This window comes from Lathamus discolor, chromosome 16 (genome assembly GCF_037157495.1).
Source record: "Lathamus discolor isolate bLatDis1 chromosome 16, bLatDis1.hap1, whole genome shotgun sequence".
In the NCBI taxonomy this organism is placed as follows: Eukaryota; Metazoa; Chordata; class Aves; order Psittaciformes; family Psittacidae; genus Lathamus; species Lathamus discolor.
In genome coordinates, this window is record NC_088899.1 from 4,679,293 (window position 1) to 4,701,078 (window position 21,786).

At 43.6% G+C, this 21,786-nt stretch overlaps 1 protein-coding gene across 5 annotated transcripts; it reads right to left on the reverse strand.

Annotated features, from left to right (window-relative positions):
• Positions 1 to 735: 735 nt before the first annotated feature.
• On the reverse strand, positions 736 to 20,488 carry SLC25A33 (solute carrier family 25 member 33). 5 transcript variants are annotated; one of them, XR_010616263.1, is made up of 8 exons: positions 20,340 to 20,488; positions 11,447 to 11,626; positions 7,440 to 7,517; positions 6,043 to 6,143; positions 4,895 to 4,961; positions 3,306 to 3,589; positions 2,292 to 2,645; positions 736 to 950 (listed from the first exon to the last, which is right to left on the reverse strand). XR_010616263.1 is itself a non-coding variant. In XM_065696273.1 (8 exons), exons 3-8 carry the CDS (start codon positions 11,491 to 11,493, stop codon positions 2,443 to 2,445), a joined length of 780 nt encoding a protein of 259 aa, XP_065552345.1. In that variant the 5' UTR covers positions 11,494 to 11,626; positions 13,625 to 14,544; positions 16,440 to 16,557; the 3' UTR covers positions 2,199 to 2,442. The 5 variants fall into 5 exon arrangements, 4 of the variants coding, with proteins under 4 accessions (XP_065552344.1, XP_065552345.1, XP_065552346.1 ...); XM_065696273.1 differs by lacking the exons at positions 736 to 950; positions 20,340 to 20,488 and adding exons at positions 13,625 to 14,544; positions 16,440 to 16,557 and having other exon boundaries at positions 2,199 to 2,645; XM_065696274.1 differs by lacking the exons at positions 736 to 950; positions 20,340 to 20,488 and adding exons at positions 13,625 to 13,792; positions 14,468 to 14,534 and having other exon boundaries at positions 2,199 to 2,645.
• Positions 20,489 to 21,786: the final 1,298 nt, after the last annotated feature.

The window sequence follows — 21,786 nt, forward strand, 5'->3', positions numbered from 1 at the left end:
AAACTCTATTAGCTCCCAGTAGAGCTTATTAACCTCCAATCAAATTAAGACTAATTCTGTGAGGGCTGGTAGCAAAGCTTAGAGAAGAAAACAAAAAACCCAGCAGAATTCCCGATTTTCCATCACATTGGAGCAGAACAGAAATTTGTTCACTTTCTCTTTTGATTCCTCTCTTCCCAAGTCCCAAACTCCCTAAAATGGTTTGAGTTCCCTCCCCTCATTCTCAAAAGAGATCAGCAGCCTACACATTTGACTGAGATTTTAGGAGTGAGCTCCTGTACTGTAACTACAGAGGAATGCTAATTTAAGAAAGCAAATCTCAGAAAAGGTTTCAAAGTAGCAACACAAGTGTCCCAGTTCTCAGAAATAGAAGCAGCTCTGTAGGACAGTTTTGCCTCCTCCAAAGATACAGCTTTTGCTGCTCACCGTCGCCAGAAAAAAAGCCATGCCAGTTTTTAGTTACTCAACTGTTTCCTATTTTAGCTTAGGGGTAATGTGATACGTTCTTTTCAGTAAGACATAATAGAAACCAGTTATTTTTGCAGTTTTGCCTCAGAATGAGGTATACAGGCATTGTACCCTGTTTGCTCCATGCTCTTCCAGCACACTGATGTCAAATGTGACCTCAAGTACCAGTCATCAGCTAGGTCCGAAACAGAACAGTCGTGAGGATCTGAATCCAATTACAGAACCCATTATATTCCTGCAACAAAATACTAGCCTGAAAACTTGATCTTACAAAAGACTCACTACCAGGCTGTTTTTTATTGGGTTGCATGATCCTTCCAAGTCCAAAGTCTGCTGGATGTGGTCCTTGAAGTCAAAGATGTCTGTAAACTCTGGTTTATGCTCAAGAACTCAACACCTGCTCAGATCATGAGAGGCTCATTGTTCAGTTGAACAGGAGAGAAGGCTGAAGCTGGGCTCAAATGCTGCAGTGTTTGTCTCAGCTGCCAAAGCAAATGACAGTAATGAACAGGGGAGCATAATATGGTCAAAGCAAAACACAAATCTACATCTGAGTTCTCAGATAGTTTGTCCTGCACTTTCAGTAGTTATTCATATACTTTAATCACAAGGTAGTGCTGCAATACGAGTGGTAAAGAGAGTATTGAAGTTAAAAGCATACTCCAATATTTATGAAATGACTATGCAGGATATCTGATTTATAACTGATAGTTAGGACTGTACCATGACTACTGTTGAAGAATACCCCTTGGATATGGTGTCTTTGAAGCGCAAGGCAGATATCTTATCTATATGAAACATAAGAACTGTCAACAAGATGCACTAAGCTGGCAAATCCTCATTTCCTTCAGTACATATACCAAATAATGACATAAAGAAACTGTTCACGTGTGGATTTTTTTGGTGTTAACTCCAGTGACCTGTCCATGAGATAACACAGCATCTCGTGCACATCGGAAGCACTGCTCTACAAAGACGTCAGATCAAGAGGGACATATTTATCGTATTGTAAAGCAGAATCCAGAACTGCATTTATAATCTAGAGTATTTGGGACCTATCTTATCCTCTCGTCCAATCTCCAGAGCCCTAGTATTTAAATATAAGGAAAATGTCACACAAAAAAGCCCCATAGTACTAAAAAGCTGAGGTCAGGGTACATGACCAAGTTACTGAATCTCATGGACTTGCCTTCCGCAGGGGAGCCAGGCCACAGCCACGGACTGTCCTTACACTCTCAGTCCTTCACAAAATCAAGGTCTGCAAGCCAGGTCATGACAGATCCATTCCCACACACTACCATAAGTACGTACCCCAAATGCAGTGGTGCACACAGCACTGTAATTCATTTTTTGCTAGAAGCCTCCCACAATCATATTCCAGCAGTATTGCTAGTACACATGGTTTTCCTAAGACATTCTGGTGTGCATATCTCATACCCTCAAAGCAGATAAACATACTATGAATGTCCTGCTTGAACACTCCAGGATGCTCACACAGCAACAAATGATGCACCTTGAATATCCCAAAAGAACTCTCAAACTTGTTTGGGCATTAGGCTATTACAGTGCTAAACTGACATGACTCCAATGGGAAGACAACAGAGTTGCACATTTCCAAACCAGCTCTTCTCCTGTTTTACTACAGTTTTAATGAACACCAGTCCAAGAGATCACTTGATGAGGTACATTCCTTGACCACATATGGCTGTGCTTAAGGAAAAGGACAAACATAAATTAAATAGTGTAATTTAATTTAGTAACAGTTTAACTATCATTAAGTTAAAAAAAGTTATAATTAACTGTTAACATTAATGGCTCAAGACCTTTCAGAAAGCATGAATCCAAAAGGAAGTATTCAGCAGGTGGTCACAGACTTGTTCTTCCACCAGCACTGCCACCTGCATCAGTCTCTTAAAGGACTATTTGTTCAATGAAGAAATTGGTCTACAGTCTGTAACGGGAGTCTTGGCTCTGCTACTTTGCACGGTCTTCTAACAGATACACAATTAACTCGTAAGTGGACAACACAATGGCTGTGTTTGGTATCTGCCGGATGAGCTGGGCAAAGAGTCCTCTATAGAAGGCAGAATAGCCTTCTTCACGTGCTACCAGACGTGCCGTCTGAATGAAGGTCTTGTACTTAGTGCCTTCTTCTCGCAGCCGTGTCCGTATGACCTCTGCAGGAAAGTAAAACAGAGCCCAAAGTTAACAAGACTTCAACCTTCCCATTAAGAAACATCCCATCACCATGAAAGCATATGCAAAAGCCAGAGACATGAAAACCTTCCTGTACCAATTGCCTGCCAGTACTTTCAGCGATGGAATCCTGTACACATTTGGAAGAAGCAGTTAAAGATGGGTTCCCTTTCATGTGGAGCAGACAGATTATTTGCTCATTCAAGCTACTACTAAACTAAATGCTTCACTGATACTCATCATCAATATTGCTCTTTCTATGTAACATAGAATGATTACATTCACATCTCTCCAAAAAGAATAGCACTGCTCAGCCCACAAGTGTTTCTCACCACTTGATCACACAATCACAGAGGCAGTGAGTACTCAGCTAGATGAGTACTGCTATGAGTGAGAACAGAAGCATCAGGCATTCAGTTTCTTTTTGGCATTTTTCGGTGTTGCTTTTAAAATAGGAATTCCCACTTACCATCTAATGGTGGGCCCAGTGCTGAACATGCCAAAGTATATGCACACGCCACTGTAACATGCATTGGGCCATTCAAACGACTAAGAATTTTACAGCCCTAAGCCCCATCATTTGTCTTGGATTACAGGCAACAGCTGCTCTACTGGATTCATAAATGGAAAAGTTAACATACCATGTGGATAAGCAATACAAGAAGCACAGCCCTTGGAAACAGCAGCAGCAAACATCAGTCCAAAGAAGCTGGTTGAGTTCCTTTCGGTCCCGTTAGGAGGAGAAGGGGGCAGTTGCACTTCCTTTAAGTGCTTTTTTAAACTTTCATAAATAGCAAAGCAGATAATGGTCTCAGAAATCCCAGCGTAGGAAGCAGTCAGGCCCCTATAAAAGCCGCGGACACCTTCTGTCTGGTAAACGTATCTAGCACACTGCAAAGCATTCATTGGTTTTGAACCCCTGACTCTAAAAAACAAAACAGAACAAAGCATATCATGAGCCCAGGAAAAGAATTAGTGTAATAGTTAAAAAGCCCATAGCTTTTAATAGGTTTTATAACTACAGAAATGCTTCTCTACTAAGTTTGACTCCAAAAATCTTCTAGGAAAGCTGCACAGAGCAGGACTATTATGTTAACAGTGCACATTTGGCTCTGCTAATTCACCAATACATGTAATAATTCTTTCAGCTCAGTTCTGTCGAGTTTGTCACATACACCAATGTTTTAAAAGACAATAAGCACTGAAGAGACACAGCTTTGTGTTAAACTGAGAATTCCATTTAAAGCCACCTTCAGCAGGCCAAGCCACAGAGGCCTCCTACATGAGAAATGATCCTTTAAGAGGCAGCACTCAGTTCAGAGGTGTCACCCTCTGAAGTTCTGGAATTAAATCTTATAAATCATTTATAAGTTGTGGTGCCTTAAAGGATCCTTCTCATCTGACCTAAATGTGTCCTTGCAGGAACTTCCATTCTAAGCAGTCACATTATTGGCAGAGTCCCTCATTGCTTCAATATCCACCAGTGACTGTGAATCACTCAGCTAAAAGATTACTGTCAAATCCCCTCTGTCTCCAGGAGGTACTGTTAACGGCAATGCAGTGCTGAAAGAAGAACAGTAAACCACTGCAACAGATTCTTATTGCCTCTAGAATGTTTTATGTAACTTATGTGGCTTCACTACAGTTTAAAAACATCACCTTTCTGTTTACAGCCATGTACCAGCAACCTCGGGTTGCTGCAGTAACACAGTCTGTGTGATCTAGGACCAGTACAACTGAGGCTGCCAAATGGGGCAGCCTGCAACCTCACACTCAGTCTCCCACGTGAGCTCTTCTGACCTTTCCATAGCCTCTATTATTGCCGTATCAAAACATTTCAACCCTTGATACATTTATCCTTAACATCAACCCCTGAAGCACAGAAGACTCTGTAAGCAGGAATCTGAGAGAAAAAATAATGTTGTGCCCAACTTTACTTAAGATTTACAGCGAAAGCAGAAACTGAACCTAACTCAGCACTCAAGGCAACTTCCACAGCCTTCTCAATAGTAACAGTGCATCAATGTGAAGTAGGACACACGGAACCTTAACCATTAGTCTCACCAGGCAGAAGCATGGTGGCTTGAAAGCTGGAATTGCAAGTCAGGAAAACCACCAGGCAAGATCTATCAAAGTACAAAGAGCCACGAATAAAACCATGGGAGTTCAGTTTTCCAGAGGCTCCCTTAGCCACTCAGTGGCATCCAATCTCCCTCCATCAGTTACTTACTTCCTTTCAAGCTGCATTCTGGTTTTCACCATCCATATAGGATTCATGAGGGAATTTGTGATAAAGGCTGAAAAAGAGACAAGAGCACCAGAAGTACAGTTAAATCCAGGCCAGTGTATTGCCATGGCAAGCATGAACTTCACACACTGTGCAGTGACAGTTCTAGTTACCAGCTCTATCTAGACATTTCAAAAGACATGCAGGTACAGCTTACAACCTCTCCCTTGCCAAAGAACCATCTCATGTTAAACTTCAGGAGGCAATGAAAGAAATCCTTGGAATTTCTCAAAGGATTCTTCCTTTTTGCTCCTATTCTAGTATGTACTTCATGTTCTAAAGACTGCTGCAGACATGATCCCTTACTTACTGACTGGGTTTTAGAATGATAGAAAAAAGGAAACCTGCAGGGAACACACACAAGTATTAGTGTTTTGTTTTCCCCATGGCTCTAGATGGTGCCATTGAGCCACCTCATTAACAGAACCCAATCCTAATGAATGGTCACTTGGGTGACTGACCCTTGAACTAGTGGAGCTTTTCTGCGGTTATTTTTCCAACAGGAACAAACTGTTTTCCAATCCTGGTAGGAAAAATACAATGTCCTAAAACAGTACGGCTAAAACAGTATCAAAGTTTGCTGGTGTCTACTATTTCTGTTTTATATTCAGACACATTACCACAGCATCACAGCTGGAAAACAGATCATGCCAAGTTAGTGAACAACCATCTAGAAATATTACAAAGTGTTGAACAGGAAAAGAGTTCTTCTGTAGGCAAAGTAAGTCAGGAGCCAGCAAACTCCTGTTTTCTGGCATATACAACCTCACACTAAGTGTACATGTTCAGAATGCACCACATACTGACCTCTGTACTCATCCATATACCACAACTGTGCAGAGCTGAGAGCCAAGACTGGTGTGTTAGCCTAGACCCTGTACAGACAGACTCAAAGGTCAATCCTCACCTTATACTTCATTCTATTTGTTTCCTAACTATTGAGAGGGATATAAGAAGTCTTGTAGCAACAACAGCTTGTAATAAATACTTTAAAGAATTAAGGTGCATCTCGGAGGTAATGCAGATATTGCCTCTCCTGGACACTGGGGTATTGCTTGCAGACCATATGAAGAGGGATTACAAATACATACCTGCAGAACCTGCAGAACAGATGTGCACAACATTGCTGTTGGGCACAAAAATGCCATTAAATTGTTCTTTAGCTTTGGAGTAGCATGCAAAATAGACAGCTCTGTGGGAAAGAAGAAAAAGAAACAAATGAAAGAGAGAAGAAAAGCCATGTAATGCACACAATGTCCAAGCAGACACATTACTATTCTTCCCCCCACAATACAAGGTTTTCACCCCAGAGAGGACTCCACCTGACTGCTTCCTACAAGGACTCAGTGTTATTGTTGGTTTGGGTTTTTTTCTCTTACATTACAGTGCCACCACCTGACTTGAAACCCATAGGGTAGCAATATTTTACTTTCACACCAACTCTGAGACCCTACACCAGCTCTGGCATTAAACACACTCTGTAAACTTGGGAATGTTCCTTTCCCACCTGGAGCGCATGTTTTCCATAAATCTGTGCAGCACTGTGTTAGCAGCCCTTTGTGTTTTAAACACTTAACCCTGGACTGAAAACGTTTTAGACCTCTCAAATCCCTACATAATGCTGAGGAACAGAGGGAGCTCAGCTGAAATGCAGCAGTCTGTATGAGTAAGAAGCTGTCTGAACCAAATGCGTTCAGATCACACCTCCTTGAACTGCCAGAAAAAGGTAGATAATGCTGACTCCGGTTTGAGAATTTCCATAAAGCACCTTATTCCAATTTTACGGAAGAATATGAAGGAACATAAACAACAGCATGAGCTGCATAAAGAAGGAGGCAGTCCTGGTTTCAGATCCCTGTGCAGAAACAGGATTCCCACTTCCGGGGGCAAACATCCTACCTATTAGGCAGAAGGCCAAACAGGGAGTACATCAGTACTGGTTCGACGTCAAGCAGAAAGAGCTGCCAATTTCCTGACTGCTACCCAGTTCTAGCATTTGCTAGGCACAAAGATCTTCACTCTGCCAAGAAGTGGACAACTCAAATCTTTCCCCCTCAGCTGCAGTTTTTGATCTGGGAAGAATCAATTTAGGCAACCCAGGACCAGATGGGTACCTCTTCTCCCCTGGCATCCAGCTCCTGCTCAGTGTTTGGCAACTCCTTTATGTATTTGCACAGAAGTAGCAGATCACATTAGAAAAATGCAAATATTAATCCTACAGACTTTTCTGCTCTGCTTCCTCTTTTCTCACGCGTATGATATGTAGCTCTTGCACTGACCAGGAACTGAAGTGCCTTGTTCAATCTGCACCTTTCAGTGTTAGACAACTGTAAAGCAGATGCGTATTTTTTGGTAGCACAGTGCACAGATAGAGGCACAAATCTCAGTTTACAGATGGGATAATTTCATGGCCTGGTATTCTGAAATGCACAGCAACATTTGGGTTGGTATCTTAAAGGTGGCTTTTAGCAACAGTTTAACTATTTACCTTGATGGTGCAACCCCGACCAAGTTTGGACCCAGCCCTCGGAAGAGTGACCTTGGTCCTTCTTTTTCCAGAATTGACCTTAAAATAAAAACAAACAGAGAAAACCAAAAGTATTTGGGTTAAAAATTATACTTCTTGCTCTGTTCGGGCAGTCAAAAGAACTGTACATAAGCAATGAGTATTAATTGTGAAGCTATTAGCTTTTAAGCTATATAATATACTTGAAAATGAGCACAATTATACACTGCTGAATAAAAGCCACTGTACCATAAAACTTCAGTATTACAGGCAAAAGGTTTTCATATGGCACCAGGTTACAATTTCCTTTCTTCGGAAGCTGTCAGGAATTGAATTAGTTTCATGGAGAACCCAGTAAGAGTTGACTGATGAACAAGGAATATTTTTAGCATTCTCTGTATCTGAGCAATTCAACAGTTTGCTTCCTGTATATAGACACACAGAAAGATAAAGCCTTTTCCCCCTTCACAATTACCTAGTGATGAGTCTTTAACCCAGAGTGAATGTGCCAACCCTACTACAAACAGTGATTCCCCAGGTAGCTCAGGGTATGTAGTTTTGAGGGCATTCAAAAGAGTTTACATCATCTTTCCAAAGTAAACTCCAGGTACAGAGGTACTGCTGTCAATCACTTCAGGACTGGACCTCACAGAATCATAGAATGGTTTGGAAAGAGCCTTAAGGGCATCCACTTTGAGCCCCTGCCATGGACAGGGGTGCCTCACCCTAGACCATGTTGCCCAAGGCTCTGCCCAACCTGGCCTTGAACACTGCCAGGGACAGAGCATTTACCACTTCTTTGGGCAACCTGTTCCAGTGCCTCACCACTCTCACAGGAAAGAACTCCTTCCTTGTATCTACCCTGAACTTCCTCTGTTTTAGTTTAAACCCATCGCCCCTTGTCCTATCACTACAGTCCCTGAGGAAGAGTCCCTCTCCAGCATCCTCATGCTCAGGTCTAAAGCGAGATCGTGACCAAATGATGCTTTCCTGCAGCTCTGCAAAAGCCATTTCCACCCATGTCCCCTCACATCTTGGAAGGCACACTAGGCTAGGACTTCTGTGAAGAAGATAAACTGACTGGACAGCTTCCCCAGCAGCTGCCAAGTTCTCTACAACACCTTGCTGGAGTGCCTCATTAAAAAAGACTTATCATACCAATTCCTTGTACTATTACCAGCAGGCATATTTACAAGGACTAAACCAACAGCAACGCTAGTCAACAGCTAAGTATTAACCAGTGAAAGCCAGGCACGGCACAGTCCAGTCACCGGGATTTCAGCGCACAATCTGCTAGACAGCACCTCTTTTAGCTGAACTCACCCTATGAAACCCTTGCAAGGAAATCCAGGTAACACCAGGCTCCAGGGGAAGTTCACATACACCTGCTGGAACTTTCTAGATCATTAGCACTGTTGAGAACATTCCCCATGAGATTCCAGCACCAAGCTCATAAGACAGATGATGACACAGGAGGCTCTGAAACCCTTTTTCTGCAGCAGAGTTGAACTTGCTGTGTAAACTTCAGGGCTAAGTGTCTCCACGGAGACAGATCCACCAACTACTTGTTCTTTGTCACTTTAACAGTCACGACTGCAGATTCCAGCTGGGGTAACTCATCAGAATCTTAAATGGATTAGACAAAAACAGCGTGTCCTTGTGGAGTGCTTTCTGCTCAGCAGCAGGCTTAACCTGCCTTCCTGAGTACCTACTTACTTGCTATTTACAGCAGTTAAGGGGCTTTCATACTCAACATCTTTAACTCTTACAAAGCAATTTTATATGTAGGGCTCTAATTGCTGCTTCTTTTAGCCACATAATTTTCCCAAACCAGAAGGACCAAGTCATATCCAGTTTGGCAATGCATGCATACCTAGGATTAAGGAAGGGATAGAAAAGTAAAAGCAAGGGATCGAATGTCCCTTCTTTCTTCATCCATTTATATTTTAGTAGAAAGATCATGATCTGTTCTTCATAGATGCTGCCTGCAAGGGAATGAAAGCATCACTATTTTGTTCTCACTTCCTAATCCTCTGAATAAAACAGGTAGAAAATTTGGTGGTACAGACAGCTGAGTAATTCCTGAAGTTAAATGAAGTCAAGATCATAGCAATCAAATTTAATGAGCTTATTAATAACTATATTAAAAGTTGCTCCAATTTTACACCATTTCCTCTCTACCTTAAAGAAAAAAAGACAACCCCAGAAAAAGATGGGCCCCGGGGATGAATTAAGAGCGTTGTGCCTTGAAGTTTTCACTTCCTTTAGTTACAGCTGCCTACAGTCCAATGCTGCAAGGTGAAATAATAGCAAGGGAAAGGAGATGAAAAATCAAAGGCAACTGGCACTATTTTCAGTCACGAATTGTTCTAGACTCACCTCTGAATAGACAAAGCAATGTTTGGCAGGGGAAAGCAGCACTATTTACAATATAGAAACTCAAGTCCCTGAATGACTCTAGCCAGATAGCTCTGCAGAGAATGTGAATTAGCACTCTACTGTTATATAACTGTGCAGCTTCTCCCTAGGCAGCCTGCCAAGCTGCTGGCCTTACGTAAAACCATTCAGCTTGCTCTGCTAGTCATTATTTTCCTTGGCATTTCAGCTACCTGATCTAAACAGGACCTCTCACCATCACCCTGGGGTGCCCAGTGATTCAAATCAACTCAGTCCATTTGCATGAGACCTGAAAAGTGAGTTCATGGTGCTCTGATATGTAATGCAGCACTGGAGATGTGGACCTCAGAGTTGCTGGTAAAACTCTTCAGCAGTTTTAAGCTAGAACATTGCTCATTTCCTCTTCTTTATGAATGCACATCTGAAAAGGGAACAGCTGGAGCATCAACTGCTGCAGTCTGAACCACACAGAAGGCTTTTAACAGAGATCGTATGTAATACAGGTGAGAAAGGACTGATGCATAATAATTGGCAAAGACAGTATCTAATAGCAGAGGAGAGCTCAATAAGGCAGCTATTGCGGAGGAAACGACTCAAGCTTCCCAGACCCCATTAGACATTCTGTTTCAGTGAGACTGCTTTTGCAGTGTCCTTCCGCTACTCCCATAAATTTCAGTTACAGATCATCCACACCAGAGTGCAGACAAGCGTAACTCAAAATGTATGGGAACACTGAATTCTGGAGGTCATCTGATTCAGACTCACACTCAAAGCAGGGCCAGATGCAGAGAGAGATCAGGGGCCGACATGCATCACTCCGTGCAGAGAATCGAAAACTTTGGTACAATGCTGGTGAAGGATACAGCTTTTATGTGATGCCCCAAAGAGAGAACACTTCAAGACAGGAATTAAAGCTTTCCTCCATCAAACAGGTAAACAGCATGGGCAGCAACAGCACAAGTGTATCTACTACCTACTTAAAGCAGACTGGGAATGGCTCCAGGAAAAAGAAAACATACAGCATATATGGCTTATTCAGGCCTTCAACCATTTGCGAAGAACTGGCCCTAGCTAGTAAGGATTACATGTTCCAGTGCTCAAAGAAGAGTGCAAACACGATTATTCCCAGTAAGAGGCAAAGACAACACTTCCCAGTGTTGAAAAAGAGAAAACCCTTTCCTCCAGAGTACTTTCTGTGATAGTTCCCTCAAGCAAGGGCTTATCAAGAGCTCCCAGCATGTCCTGTGTATTGATCCCTACAAACTCCTACCTGCCAAAAAGCCTCAATGTGAGCAGACAACTTAAAAACAAATCCCTCCAGGCACTTATTCAAATCAATTTATTTTGGAAAATTTTGAAGTGGTGGAAGCAAATGTCTGTGGAAGTTCAAAGGAACACTCAGGAGCCCTGAATATGTATATGTTTTTATAAGAGTAAATCATCTTTCTACTGCTGAAGGCAGAAATCCAACTGACATAAATCCTTCCAGTGCAAGTCTGGAGCAAAATTTGCATTCAGTGTTTGCACAGAGGAATTGGAACTCAGCTCACTGGTGTCAAGCAGCACTGAATGAGAGCAGGAGCAGTACTCACTTGAGAACACTAAAGAGCCCAGGTGATACAGATGTTGGCCTGACCATTCCTTCACCACTGATGGTCCCCAGCTGGACTTGTGGGTAGTAGACAGCCCGGAAAGCTAGCTTTGAAGATTGGAGCCGAGTCTTTATTACCTCTAAGGGACAGGTAAAGATGGCACCAACTGTTCCTCCGCATCTGGAAAACACAATTTAAACAGAAGATAAAGTCAGGAAAACAGCTGCACAGATGTGTCAGAACACAGCATGGAGTATGAATAAAACCTGAAGATTTGTCTCCGGTTGTTCTGCATTGTGGATGAATTATTAGGAAGCAGGGCAGTAGGCAAAGGTGACTGTTCCCAAGCCCTGAGGGAGGGGAGAGGAGGTTGAGAAACTGGTACTATGATCACGTGCAGTGATGAGGCTGGTAAACACAAAGAGGATACCCAGATGATGCTAACAAAGAATCCTCAACTGACCATCTGCTGGTTGCATGTTCTGCCAGGTCGTGGAATTCTACCTGTAAAAACTTCAGAGGCATCCATGTTTCACAAGCTGTCCTAAAACAGACCTGCCCTTAGATGGACTCTTTTGTATGGGAAGCAGGAAGCTGTCAGGTGAGAACAAGTCACTGGGGATTAGGACACTATACACTGAAAACACAGCAATACAATTCTTCCCCACTTCAGTGCTTACGATTTAAACAGCTGCCTAGAGAAATATCATAACTACACTAAGCTGAGCCCTCTGAAAAACAATGCACATCAACTTTTTGGGGGTGGTGAGGGAAGGAAGCTGCAAGGATGGTGGGAAAACAGAATCACAGGACAGAAAGGCTACTAAAGAACAGAATTCCCATAGTCTGAGAACAGAAATATTATACATACTCATACATATAAAAACGATATGAGAAATAAATGAGCCTACAATCAGCATGTATTCATCTTAATGTATCAGTTCATCATCTGACTAAGCCTCACAAAAAGCACACTGGACCAAGAATAGAAGGTGCATGAGTCCTAATTGTCATTTTCATCAGTGATCTGGAAAGTGACTGGTCAAAGTATTCCTCATTCTGCTGCTGTTCCTCTCTGCTGACAGTCCCTTCTGTCCAACTTCACAATTAAACATGATGCTGAGGCTGGCTAAAAGGTACAATTCTAAACATTATTAATCAAACAGCTTGGGCTTTAGGAAGACTTAACTAAAGATTTCAGCTACTACAACTGAACTCATTGATTAGGAAATAGGTTCTTTGCTTGCACAGGTATCAAAGCATGTGATTCCTTTAAAAACCTCTGATTGCAATTTTCCTTCTAAACCATCATGAGTCAACAACTGAACTCACTTGAAATATGAGTGTGAAATTGTAATTTAAGTAGTTTTCCATAAAAAGGAGACTTAATTAAAAGCAAAATCCTATCATTTGTCTTGCACATAAAAAAGCAGCATTGCTTGCTAGAGTCAGGAGAAGCCTGCATGCACTAATTTAGGAACAGAGATCCATAAAAGGCTATTAATAAAGGTACTAATGCATGTTTTAAAGCCCCATAGGTACATGGACTATTTTAATAGGAGGATCTTTTTTTAACCACAAGGAAAAGGACAATTAAAAGAAAAGCAGAAAAATCCAGGCTGTGGATAAATGCTTTATCTGGTACAGCTTATTTTGCTTGTTGAAACAGTCTGTCTTACATCAGACAGTAACCATTCGTTGCCAAACCCCTGAAGCCTGCCCACCCTGCCTGTACAACCACAAACACTGAGGTTCTTTGTAAGGTTCAAAAGGACACCCAGGCCACATGGCTGGGGAATACAACCTCCTCACTATGGTTTTCATGTTCTGCCAGAGTCTGTCCAAGGACATGATCCCAAACACTATGTTTCTCTGATGCAAACACATGCAACAGAAGAAATAGTTTTCACAAGACCAGCAATATGATTTAACCGCATGCTGCAATGAGTTTCTCCTCCACGTTTTCGCTTCTTCCTATTCCCTGCTGAAAGGGGAAAAAGCCCTAAACTAAGGACCATCTATACATCAAACCATAAGAAAGAGCTTTGTCTTCATCCCTTTTAAACCACTTATATATGACCACTGAATTAAATCACAAAGTTGTTCATGGAACTAGGTACACAGCAGCTGAGGTTGTGTCATTTCACTAAAAAATGACAGTGTTCACAGAGACCTTACCAGGCTTCTGATTAGTTTGTATAGAACTCATTATCTTGTGTACAGAACCAGGGCTTGGACACCAGCCTTCTGCTGTGTCAATACTACTCAGGAGGACATTGCTTCAGTTTCTCCTTCTTTGTTTTGTCAGATGCATCTCATGTTGCTCCCATTTCTCTGAAATTAGATCTCGGGGGAAAAGAAACAGGTCAGGAATGGATTCGCCAGCAAAACCTCTCCTGTTCCCACAGCTCAGGGCAGGGAGTGTTTTGAGGATCCCTCTTGCAGATCCCATTGCCACACTTCTTGCTATGTATATCCAATAGAGGCACAAGTCTGTACAATTAACCCCTGACAAATCAGCATACTCAAGAGAAATTGTAAGTCTGCGGCAACTCCATGAAAAGAATTTGATTGCCTACGTTCCCAATACATTTCTCTACCAATGCTGCACCACTGTGTACTGTCTTCAGCCCTTATTTATTTCACATTTATGAACACTGAAACAGTACTTTCACAGGAACAATTCATATATTCAGGACACTAAAAGTCCATCTGCTGTTTCTTCTTGCCTTCCTAGCCCACTCCTTCCCTTTCATCCTTTTAGTCTGATAATCCAGTTCATTTATGCAGCCTTTACTATTTAAGTACTTCTGGTGATGCATATGCAATCCTCTGCTATTCAACACAATGAGTTAATATCTGCATCACAAGTTTTGACAACTCAGAGTTTATGTTGTCAGTGTGACATTTCATAACAAAGCACTCTCTAACAGAGCAATAGGCAGAATGTCAGCAGGGTGCATACATTATGTCCCAAATACAAACACGCAGCAGATAGTTCAAGTAAGGACTTTGATGTACTGGGCAGTTTTTTCAGATGAGCTGATCTTCCTCCAGATGGGAATTCTATGCATCATACCCTGGTGTTGCTCTGTTGCCTGTAAAGACAGATGAAAAGTAACACACTGTGCATAAAAGAAACACTTTGTAGGGTGTTCCAGATACCTGCCTCTGGGAAGCAAGGAGAATCAAGCAGCTTTCCTCAGCTACATAAACAGCCATGAACCCTGAAAGCTTCAGGCCATGGATATGAAGCAGAGAAATTTGATTTGGGAAAATCTTGAGCTGCAACAAAGTCAAAACCTCCAAACCTTCCTAATGATTTGAGTTTGTTGGGTTATTCTGATGCACCAGTGCAGAACCCCAGTTCCAGAGCTGTTTAAGCAGTGCTCACTGCATTATCCTCTTGCAAAAACCTCAAACGATGTCTAAATCCATCCTTAGTCAAAGGACAGAAGCCTCCCTAGAAACAAAACACTAAGGCAAAGTATCTTCAGTTGGGCACACGAGGCTCCCAGCTATGCTCTGCACTATAGATACAAAGATCTCTTCAATGTGAGACCCCCAACAATTCATCTGCTTTGGCCTGTCACTTAATGCCACAAACACAGTATTTGTACTTCAGGCTTTGAACGCCCCCTCCAATTACATGATGGGCCAGGCATGTATCACCAAAGCAGGAAAATACACTTCTCTGCTTTGTGATGTCCAAACAAAGGAACTAAGGAAACTCTAGGTCTGAGACTAATGAAACGTATTTTGTGTCTATGGAGATACACAACATACTGCAATTTAACAGCTGCAGGAAAAATATTTACTTCCATAAAAAGAAACACTTTAAAAGACATGCCAAGGATGCAAATGTCAGAATCCCAATTCCCATTTTCCTCTTGCTGCCAGCTTTCTATCTTGACAAAGTCTACCCCAATATACCAATGACTGGCATTTGAAATAAACTCTCAGCACCCATTAGCACAATTAATATAGATGGCAAGAATCTTAATTAAGATTCTTAATGACATCATCTGTCCTGGATTTCATCACCTGTGATATCCTTAAACCAGGTAACAATACACTGCTGAATGTAAAAGGAAGTTCTGCAGAGCAACAAAACCAGATCTTTCAGTAGAGCACCACTGACCTTACCAAGGCCATAAGCAACAGTGATGAGCTGCCTGGTGAGAGCAGCCATGACTTAGCCTAGCACATTTGGCTGTGTGAGCATTTGAAATTGCCTCTTTCTTCCCAAAGGAAGCAACATTCAACAGTGAATTTTTGACAGGATTCAAGCGAAACACTTGAAGAGAAGCAATAGCGCAAATAGTCTGACAACTGCGTTTAATGAGCAGCTTTAAGAACCACACTGGGAAGTACGTGTTAATTCATTCTTCATGGATGGCACCACGTACTGCTTTAAATGTGAAAATACACCTTGGGAAATCATCTGGCACTACAGCCTGGACTCCTCTGGTAGATTCAGAAGCCTGTAGAGCTACCCAGACACACCTGCAAGACTCTGTCCCACTCAATTCAGTGGCACAGCCAGGGATACAGCTCAACCACAGCACTAACAGTGCACAGCATTATTTGCTTTTCTGGTTGCTGACAGAGTCATGCCCATGAAGGCAGATAAGCAAATCCCAAAGTGAGCAGTATATTCACAGCAAGTGCGACAAGTTTTAAACCAGACTGTATTTGCAACAGGAATTTCATTCTGTTGTTCTAAAACATGCCACGTGCTCCAACACGACAAACAGCAAAGCAGATTCTAGCTTTGATATTTCGTTACGGCATTGTCAAGACTGGGAACAAAACAAGCTGTTGCATACTCAGATGCCATAAGGAAACTAAGTACTAAACCAATAGAGGCTGTTCCTCATGCCTTAATTTTGAGTTGTTAAGTATTCAGTAAGTTTCCAGCTAATAATGTTATCACCAGGTACAGATATTCCTGTAGGCACCTACTGTGTTCCTTGAGCTGATAGTGAATTACCTTCTTCACCCAAGAACCTAAACTAGGCAGAGGGCTGGAAAACAGTCGATCTCATCATCCCCTCTAGCTGTCCTGGAGCACACACAGTAGAGCAGACACATACTTCAGGTGAAGACTGCTTCCCTCCAGTTTACGAACAGAAACATCATTTCCTGAATGACTTGTCAGCATTAGCACATCGCTTAACAATTAACATGCGTGGGAGCAGTGTTCCACTCCTCCTCCCCACGACTCATTTGGTTACTAATTCAGTGAGTAACTTCGCATTAGTTCTGTGACCTGTGCTAGACACTCAGGTCAAATTCAACATTTTAAACAAGGCTCTCAGCAACCCAGTGCATCAAAAACACTTCTCAGTGTGACTGAGACAACCTGTGCCCATGGAAATGGATACGGATGTCACCTCAATTCGAAGCAGCCTGATGTCACCAATCTTCCTAAAGTACGCTCCCAACTCCTTCGCAGGTGGCTCAAGGAAGGTTTGGTATCTAAAGGTGCTTTTCAGAGCCATAGGAGCAAGGGAATTACGGTCTTAGGCCTCAATACCAAGACAGAAAAAGTCACAAACATGATTTTATTCAAACAGCCCCCCAGTTTGGTTCAAACTGCTATAGAACTCATGCCACACTGTATCTATATGAAATGAAGATAAAGTTTGTTCCCAGTTTCTGCTCTTTGCCAGTTCTATGAAGGGCACTGCAGCGTCTAAATAACAGGTTCTTAGGAAATCCCAGTAGGCATTAGTATTACTCCACCTGGGAAGAGAACACGGAGTAACCTCTGCTGCAGCCTAGTCCAAAGTTTGTCCCAAACAAAAATAAGCAACAACTGCACTGACTTCAGCAGGGAAGCAGGAACACAGACTTGTAAACATGCTCACATCTGTTGTGCAACTTAGGCATGGATGGTTCTGTTCCCTCTGAAATCTCCCCTGCCCTCAGAGTCATGTTCCCACCAAAATGCCAAGCCCCTTTGGTTTGCTCTTCCTATTGTAAGCCTTAAAAGGAACTATGAGAAACAAAAGGAAGCCAATGAGTCTGCCTGCCTATAATCAGCTAATGGAAGCCATCTCTTTCAACAAGTGGAGAACACTTCTGAGTATTCCAGTGCATTTCATCACTCCTGGCATCTGACGCAGTAAACACTTCTCATTATCTGGGGCTGCTTTTCTTGTGCACAGACACTGTATTAGATCTTCTTAAGCTGACACTGCACCCCATCCTCGCCTTCACAGGAAGCTAACCCAATAATGTCTCTGTCAAAATTCTTTCAAGTGAATGAGTTGCTCTTGCTTTACAATTCAACAAAGATTATCTTACACAACTTGGGAAGTATTCTGACCTTCCAACACTTTCTTCTGCTGGAGGGGTAATTTTATTCAAGGCCCTGGTTCTGCAAACAGCTTGAAGTCACAACACAACCCAGTTATTATGGAAGACCTCTCTGAAATAAAGTGTAAAGGTATTTGAAGGAGTGTGCAAGGACCTCTACAGAGACTATTAGCCAAGCACTAACACACTAACAATTCTTTCTAGAATTCCTTTGATGATCTAAGAGAGGTAGCAAAATATTATCACAGCTGAGCTCCTTTAATCAGATTTTATTGAGCAGACATCCTTTATCACTGCTGCTACTCAGAAGTTAATAAAGCAGACATGACACTGAGCTTCGCATCTACTACAATTTTGGTTTTTAGCTTGCCTATCAGCTGGCTGGTCCGGCATTCCTCCAAACACATCACCTATCCCCTACATTTCTTACTAGTACAGAAATGTGTTTAATATCTTGGTAACAGCTCAAAAATCATGTTCAATTTCTAGTTCCATCCAGCAAGTCCCAAGAAATGTGCATTTCTCACTTGAAAAGCAGAGATAGTCGCATTAGTAGAAATGTGCACACACAGGATATGGAAGTTGATGGTCTTGAACAGGGAACTGCTCCAAAATCAACTGTTTGGATGCTTGGGTGGGTGGGGGTGTGGTGGACCAAACACTTGAACATCAGCTGGTGCATGAAGACTAAATTTGCTGTCTCATTTTCCTTTCTGTAACACCACAACAAGATGAATGACTGACAGCTTTTCTGTGTGCCTTTAAATAACAAGATAATGCAGAACAAGAATTGGGTCCAGCAATGAACTTGTAAAGGCCCGTACACCCTAAAAGGCCACCTTTTTCCTCTGTGCTGTATTTCCATTGCTGCTTTAGAAACCACACAGTCTTATCATACCACAGTAGCCAGGGGTATATTCCCTGCTGACGTTCCATTCTTTACCTCCATGCACCCTCAAAGCCAGAGCAGAACTAGTGACTTCCTGGGCCTGCGGCAGAACATGTTTACTGGGATCCTTAGAGAATGTGAAGGATACATCAAATGAGTAAGGAAGATGCTGATCGCTCAGTGCTAGATTAAAATACTGATGAGTTTCAAATTCCTATTTATTTATAGTCTGATGAGCTATGTGAGGACACCCAGAGCTCTGGATAAGCATTGTTGCTATCCAAACAAGCTGCACGCGTATGTTCAAGCCCGATTTCTGTCCCAGGCTCCAGGTACTGTGCCAATGCAAGTGGGCGAGGCAAGGGGAAAGAGAGGATTTAACGCCTACTCAAGTCAGCAGCAGAAGGGCAGTGTCTCTGCTGGGTTCAATGTTATATTAAATGAACCTACTGCTCCAGGGACATGTCAGAGGAGACTGAAGTCTCCTGTTTAGCAACAGGAAACAACGGTCTACTATTAAACAGATTGAAACTAACAACAGATTTCATGTTGGCTTCCTAACTCCTCTCAGCTGACAAGCACTCCAAGATATTCTACAAGATAGTTTAAGCCATTAATAAAGTATTGAAAGATGATTACTGATGACAGAAGTGCGAACACCAAAACCAGCACTTCTTATCTGCGTAACGGTGATTTTTAAATAGTTAATTTACATCTTAAAACGGTATTACTGGATTACTATTAAATTTACCCTAACGAGTTAATTCTGAAGGCGTTTTGGGAGGGGTTTTGGTTGGTGGTTTGTGGGTCGGGGTGGGTTAAGCTTTTAAAACAACAAAAATAAGAAGTTTACAAAGCCTTGCAAGAACTTATGAGAAGTGGCCTGGCCAGGTCACCTGCTCTGTGGTACCAGGACCTTCTCGAACTCTCTTATCCCCCCACTCCTTTTCCCTTTTTGGAGCACTTGCCTTTCAATATAATTACACGGATCAGGCAGTTACACAGCCCCCACTATTCAACGCCTCCGCTATTAACTATCACCTCACAGAGCTTATTGAAGTGTCGCACAAATACGTTCCTTTACAAGATCAAGATATCAAAACGCATAAAGCCTTCTGTCTGGGCAATGCTTTTTGAATGACAGCCCTCAGCTCCTGCTTATTTCAGGATCTGGACTTAAAGTGTTTCATTGAACAGAGCTGCCTAGCTCTGTAAGATTCGGTAATTATATATAGCTAAATGTCAGAGCAGCCCGAGTGACTGCCCAGCGGTGACCTCAAGTCGCACCACGATCTCTTCTTGCCCTTCCTGCCCGGCTTGCTAAGGATGTATTTGCTAATTATGGAAGGGCACCGCTTGCCCGGCTGCTCTGCACGGGCACAAGGAGAAAGCCCCGCGCTTCCTGAGGTGCTCTGAGAGCGCACAGGCTCCTGCCGGGAGCAGCGAAGAAGGGCGGGCTGCGCTCGGCCACCGCAGCCGAGCAAGTTCCCTGCTACCGGCCCCTGGGCCGCGGCGCCGGGAGGTGACAGGAGCGGGGCCGCGCCGCAGCCCCCTCCACCGCCCGGCCGCCCCTCAGCACAGGCAGTGGCCGGGCACGCCGGCGGGGACACCGCGTCCCTCTCCGTGGGGCCTCCCCCGGCGGACGGGACCCCTCGCCCGGCCTGGCCCGGGCTCACTCACCCCCCGGCGAAGAGGTGCAGCAGCGTGTTCTCCTGCTGGGCGCCCGCCATGATGCTGCGGCTGCTACCGCCGCCGCTGCCGGCTCGGGTTCCGGCTCCGCCGGCGGCAGCACCAGGCGGAGGCCCGGCCCCGGCGCGCACGTGATGCGTCAAACGGCTGCGCCTGACGTCACGGCGGGCGCTGTGCCACGACGGAGCCGGCCGGGGCTCCGGGCTGCGGGCGGACCGGGGGGGCCCTGCTGTGGCCGGGGCGCTGCCGGTTCAGCCGCTCGGGGCCTGCGGTGACAGACAAGATGGCGTTGTGAGGCACGGCCTCTCCGGAGTACACTGCAGGCTGGTACCCGCTAGAGCGGGTTGCTCCAAGCCCCGTCCAGCCTGGCCTTGAGCGCTGCCGAGGAGGGGGCAGCCACAGCTTCTCAATCTCCCCTCCTTGCTTTGGGCCCGTGGTTTCAGGTGTACGCCTGCACTCAGGGATGGATGTAAACTGGCACAGGGAAAGCTTAAGTTAGTCATTTGTGGTATGGGGCGCAGCTCCATCACTGTACATCCCATCTGCTGCGGCAGCAACATCTCACTGCAGATAACACGTCCTTCCACAATAACCCCTTGGTTCCCACATGGCAAGGGTGCATGGGCTAGGCAGCTGATTTAAACTAAGCCCCTGCATGAAGAGCATAGATGTGCCAAATGGGCCAATGACATGGGGACACAGAAACATCTGGAAACCATGCTGTGTTGTAGCCTGTGCTGTGGCACAGCTGAACGGGGGCATCCAGCGAGCAGTATGGAAATGGTCCTTCTCCTTCCCTACTCCCCAGGGATTCCAAAAATGTCAAGCTCTTGTTTATGCAGATGGCTCTTCTGTTTTTATATTAATACAAAGCACAGAGGAAATATCTCAGTTATTTGACTAATCCAACAGAAAAAATATCAGAAGTGCTGTTTACATATTCAGAGTCCTTTGAATGCCCTGGGGGAAAGCTCAGACATCTGCACTGCTGGGTAAGTATCTCAGAGGGTGCTCAACAGTGACCCACAGAAGTGTTTGTACTGGAGGGACACATGACATGAGGCTTTTAAAACTTACACTCCCCTAAAGTCAGTGGAAGATGTTCAGCCCGGTGCAGTGATTTACACTCGTCTATAGGATAGATGCCATCAGTTTACATGCTGTGGGTTAATTGCACAGGCAGGACATTTACAGATGTCAGCCTTTCAACATGACAGAGTCCCGAGGAAAACATTAAAATCTACACGAGGACTCCAGGTCTGCATACATTCCATGTTTTCTATTTTCCTTGACAACAAGCTTGAACCAAACAGCGTCGTAGCTTCAATTCACAGCCACACATGAACTTTACTCCTGCCTTATGGCACAAACCAAACTTCCCTGTCCTAATGCTGCCAGGTGCTGGAGTTTGAAAACTGATTGTGCACATTTCCAGCAT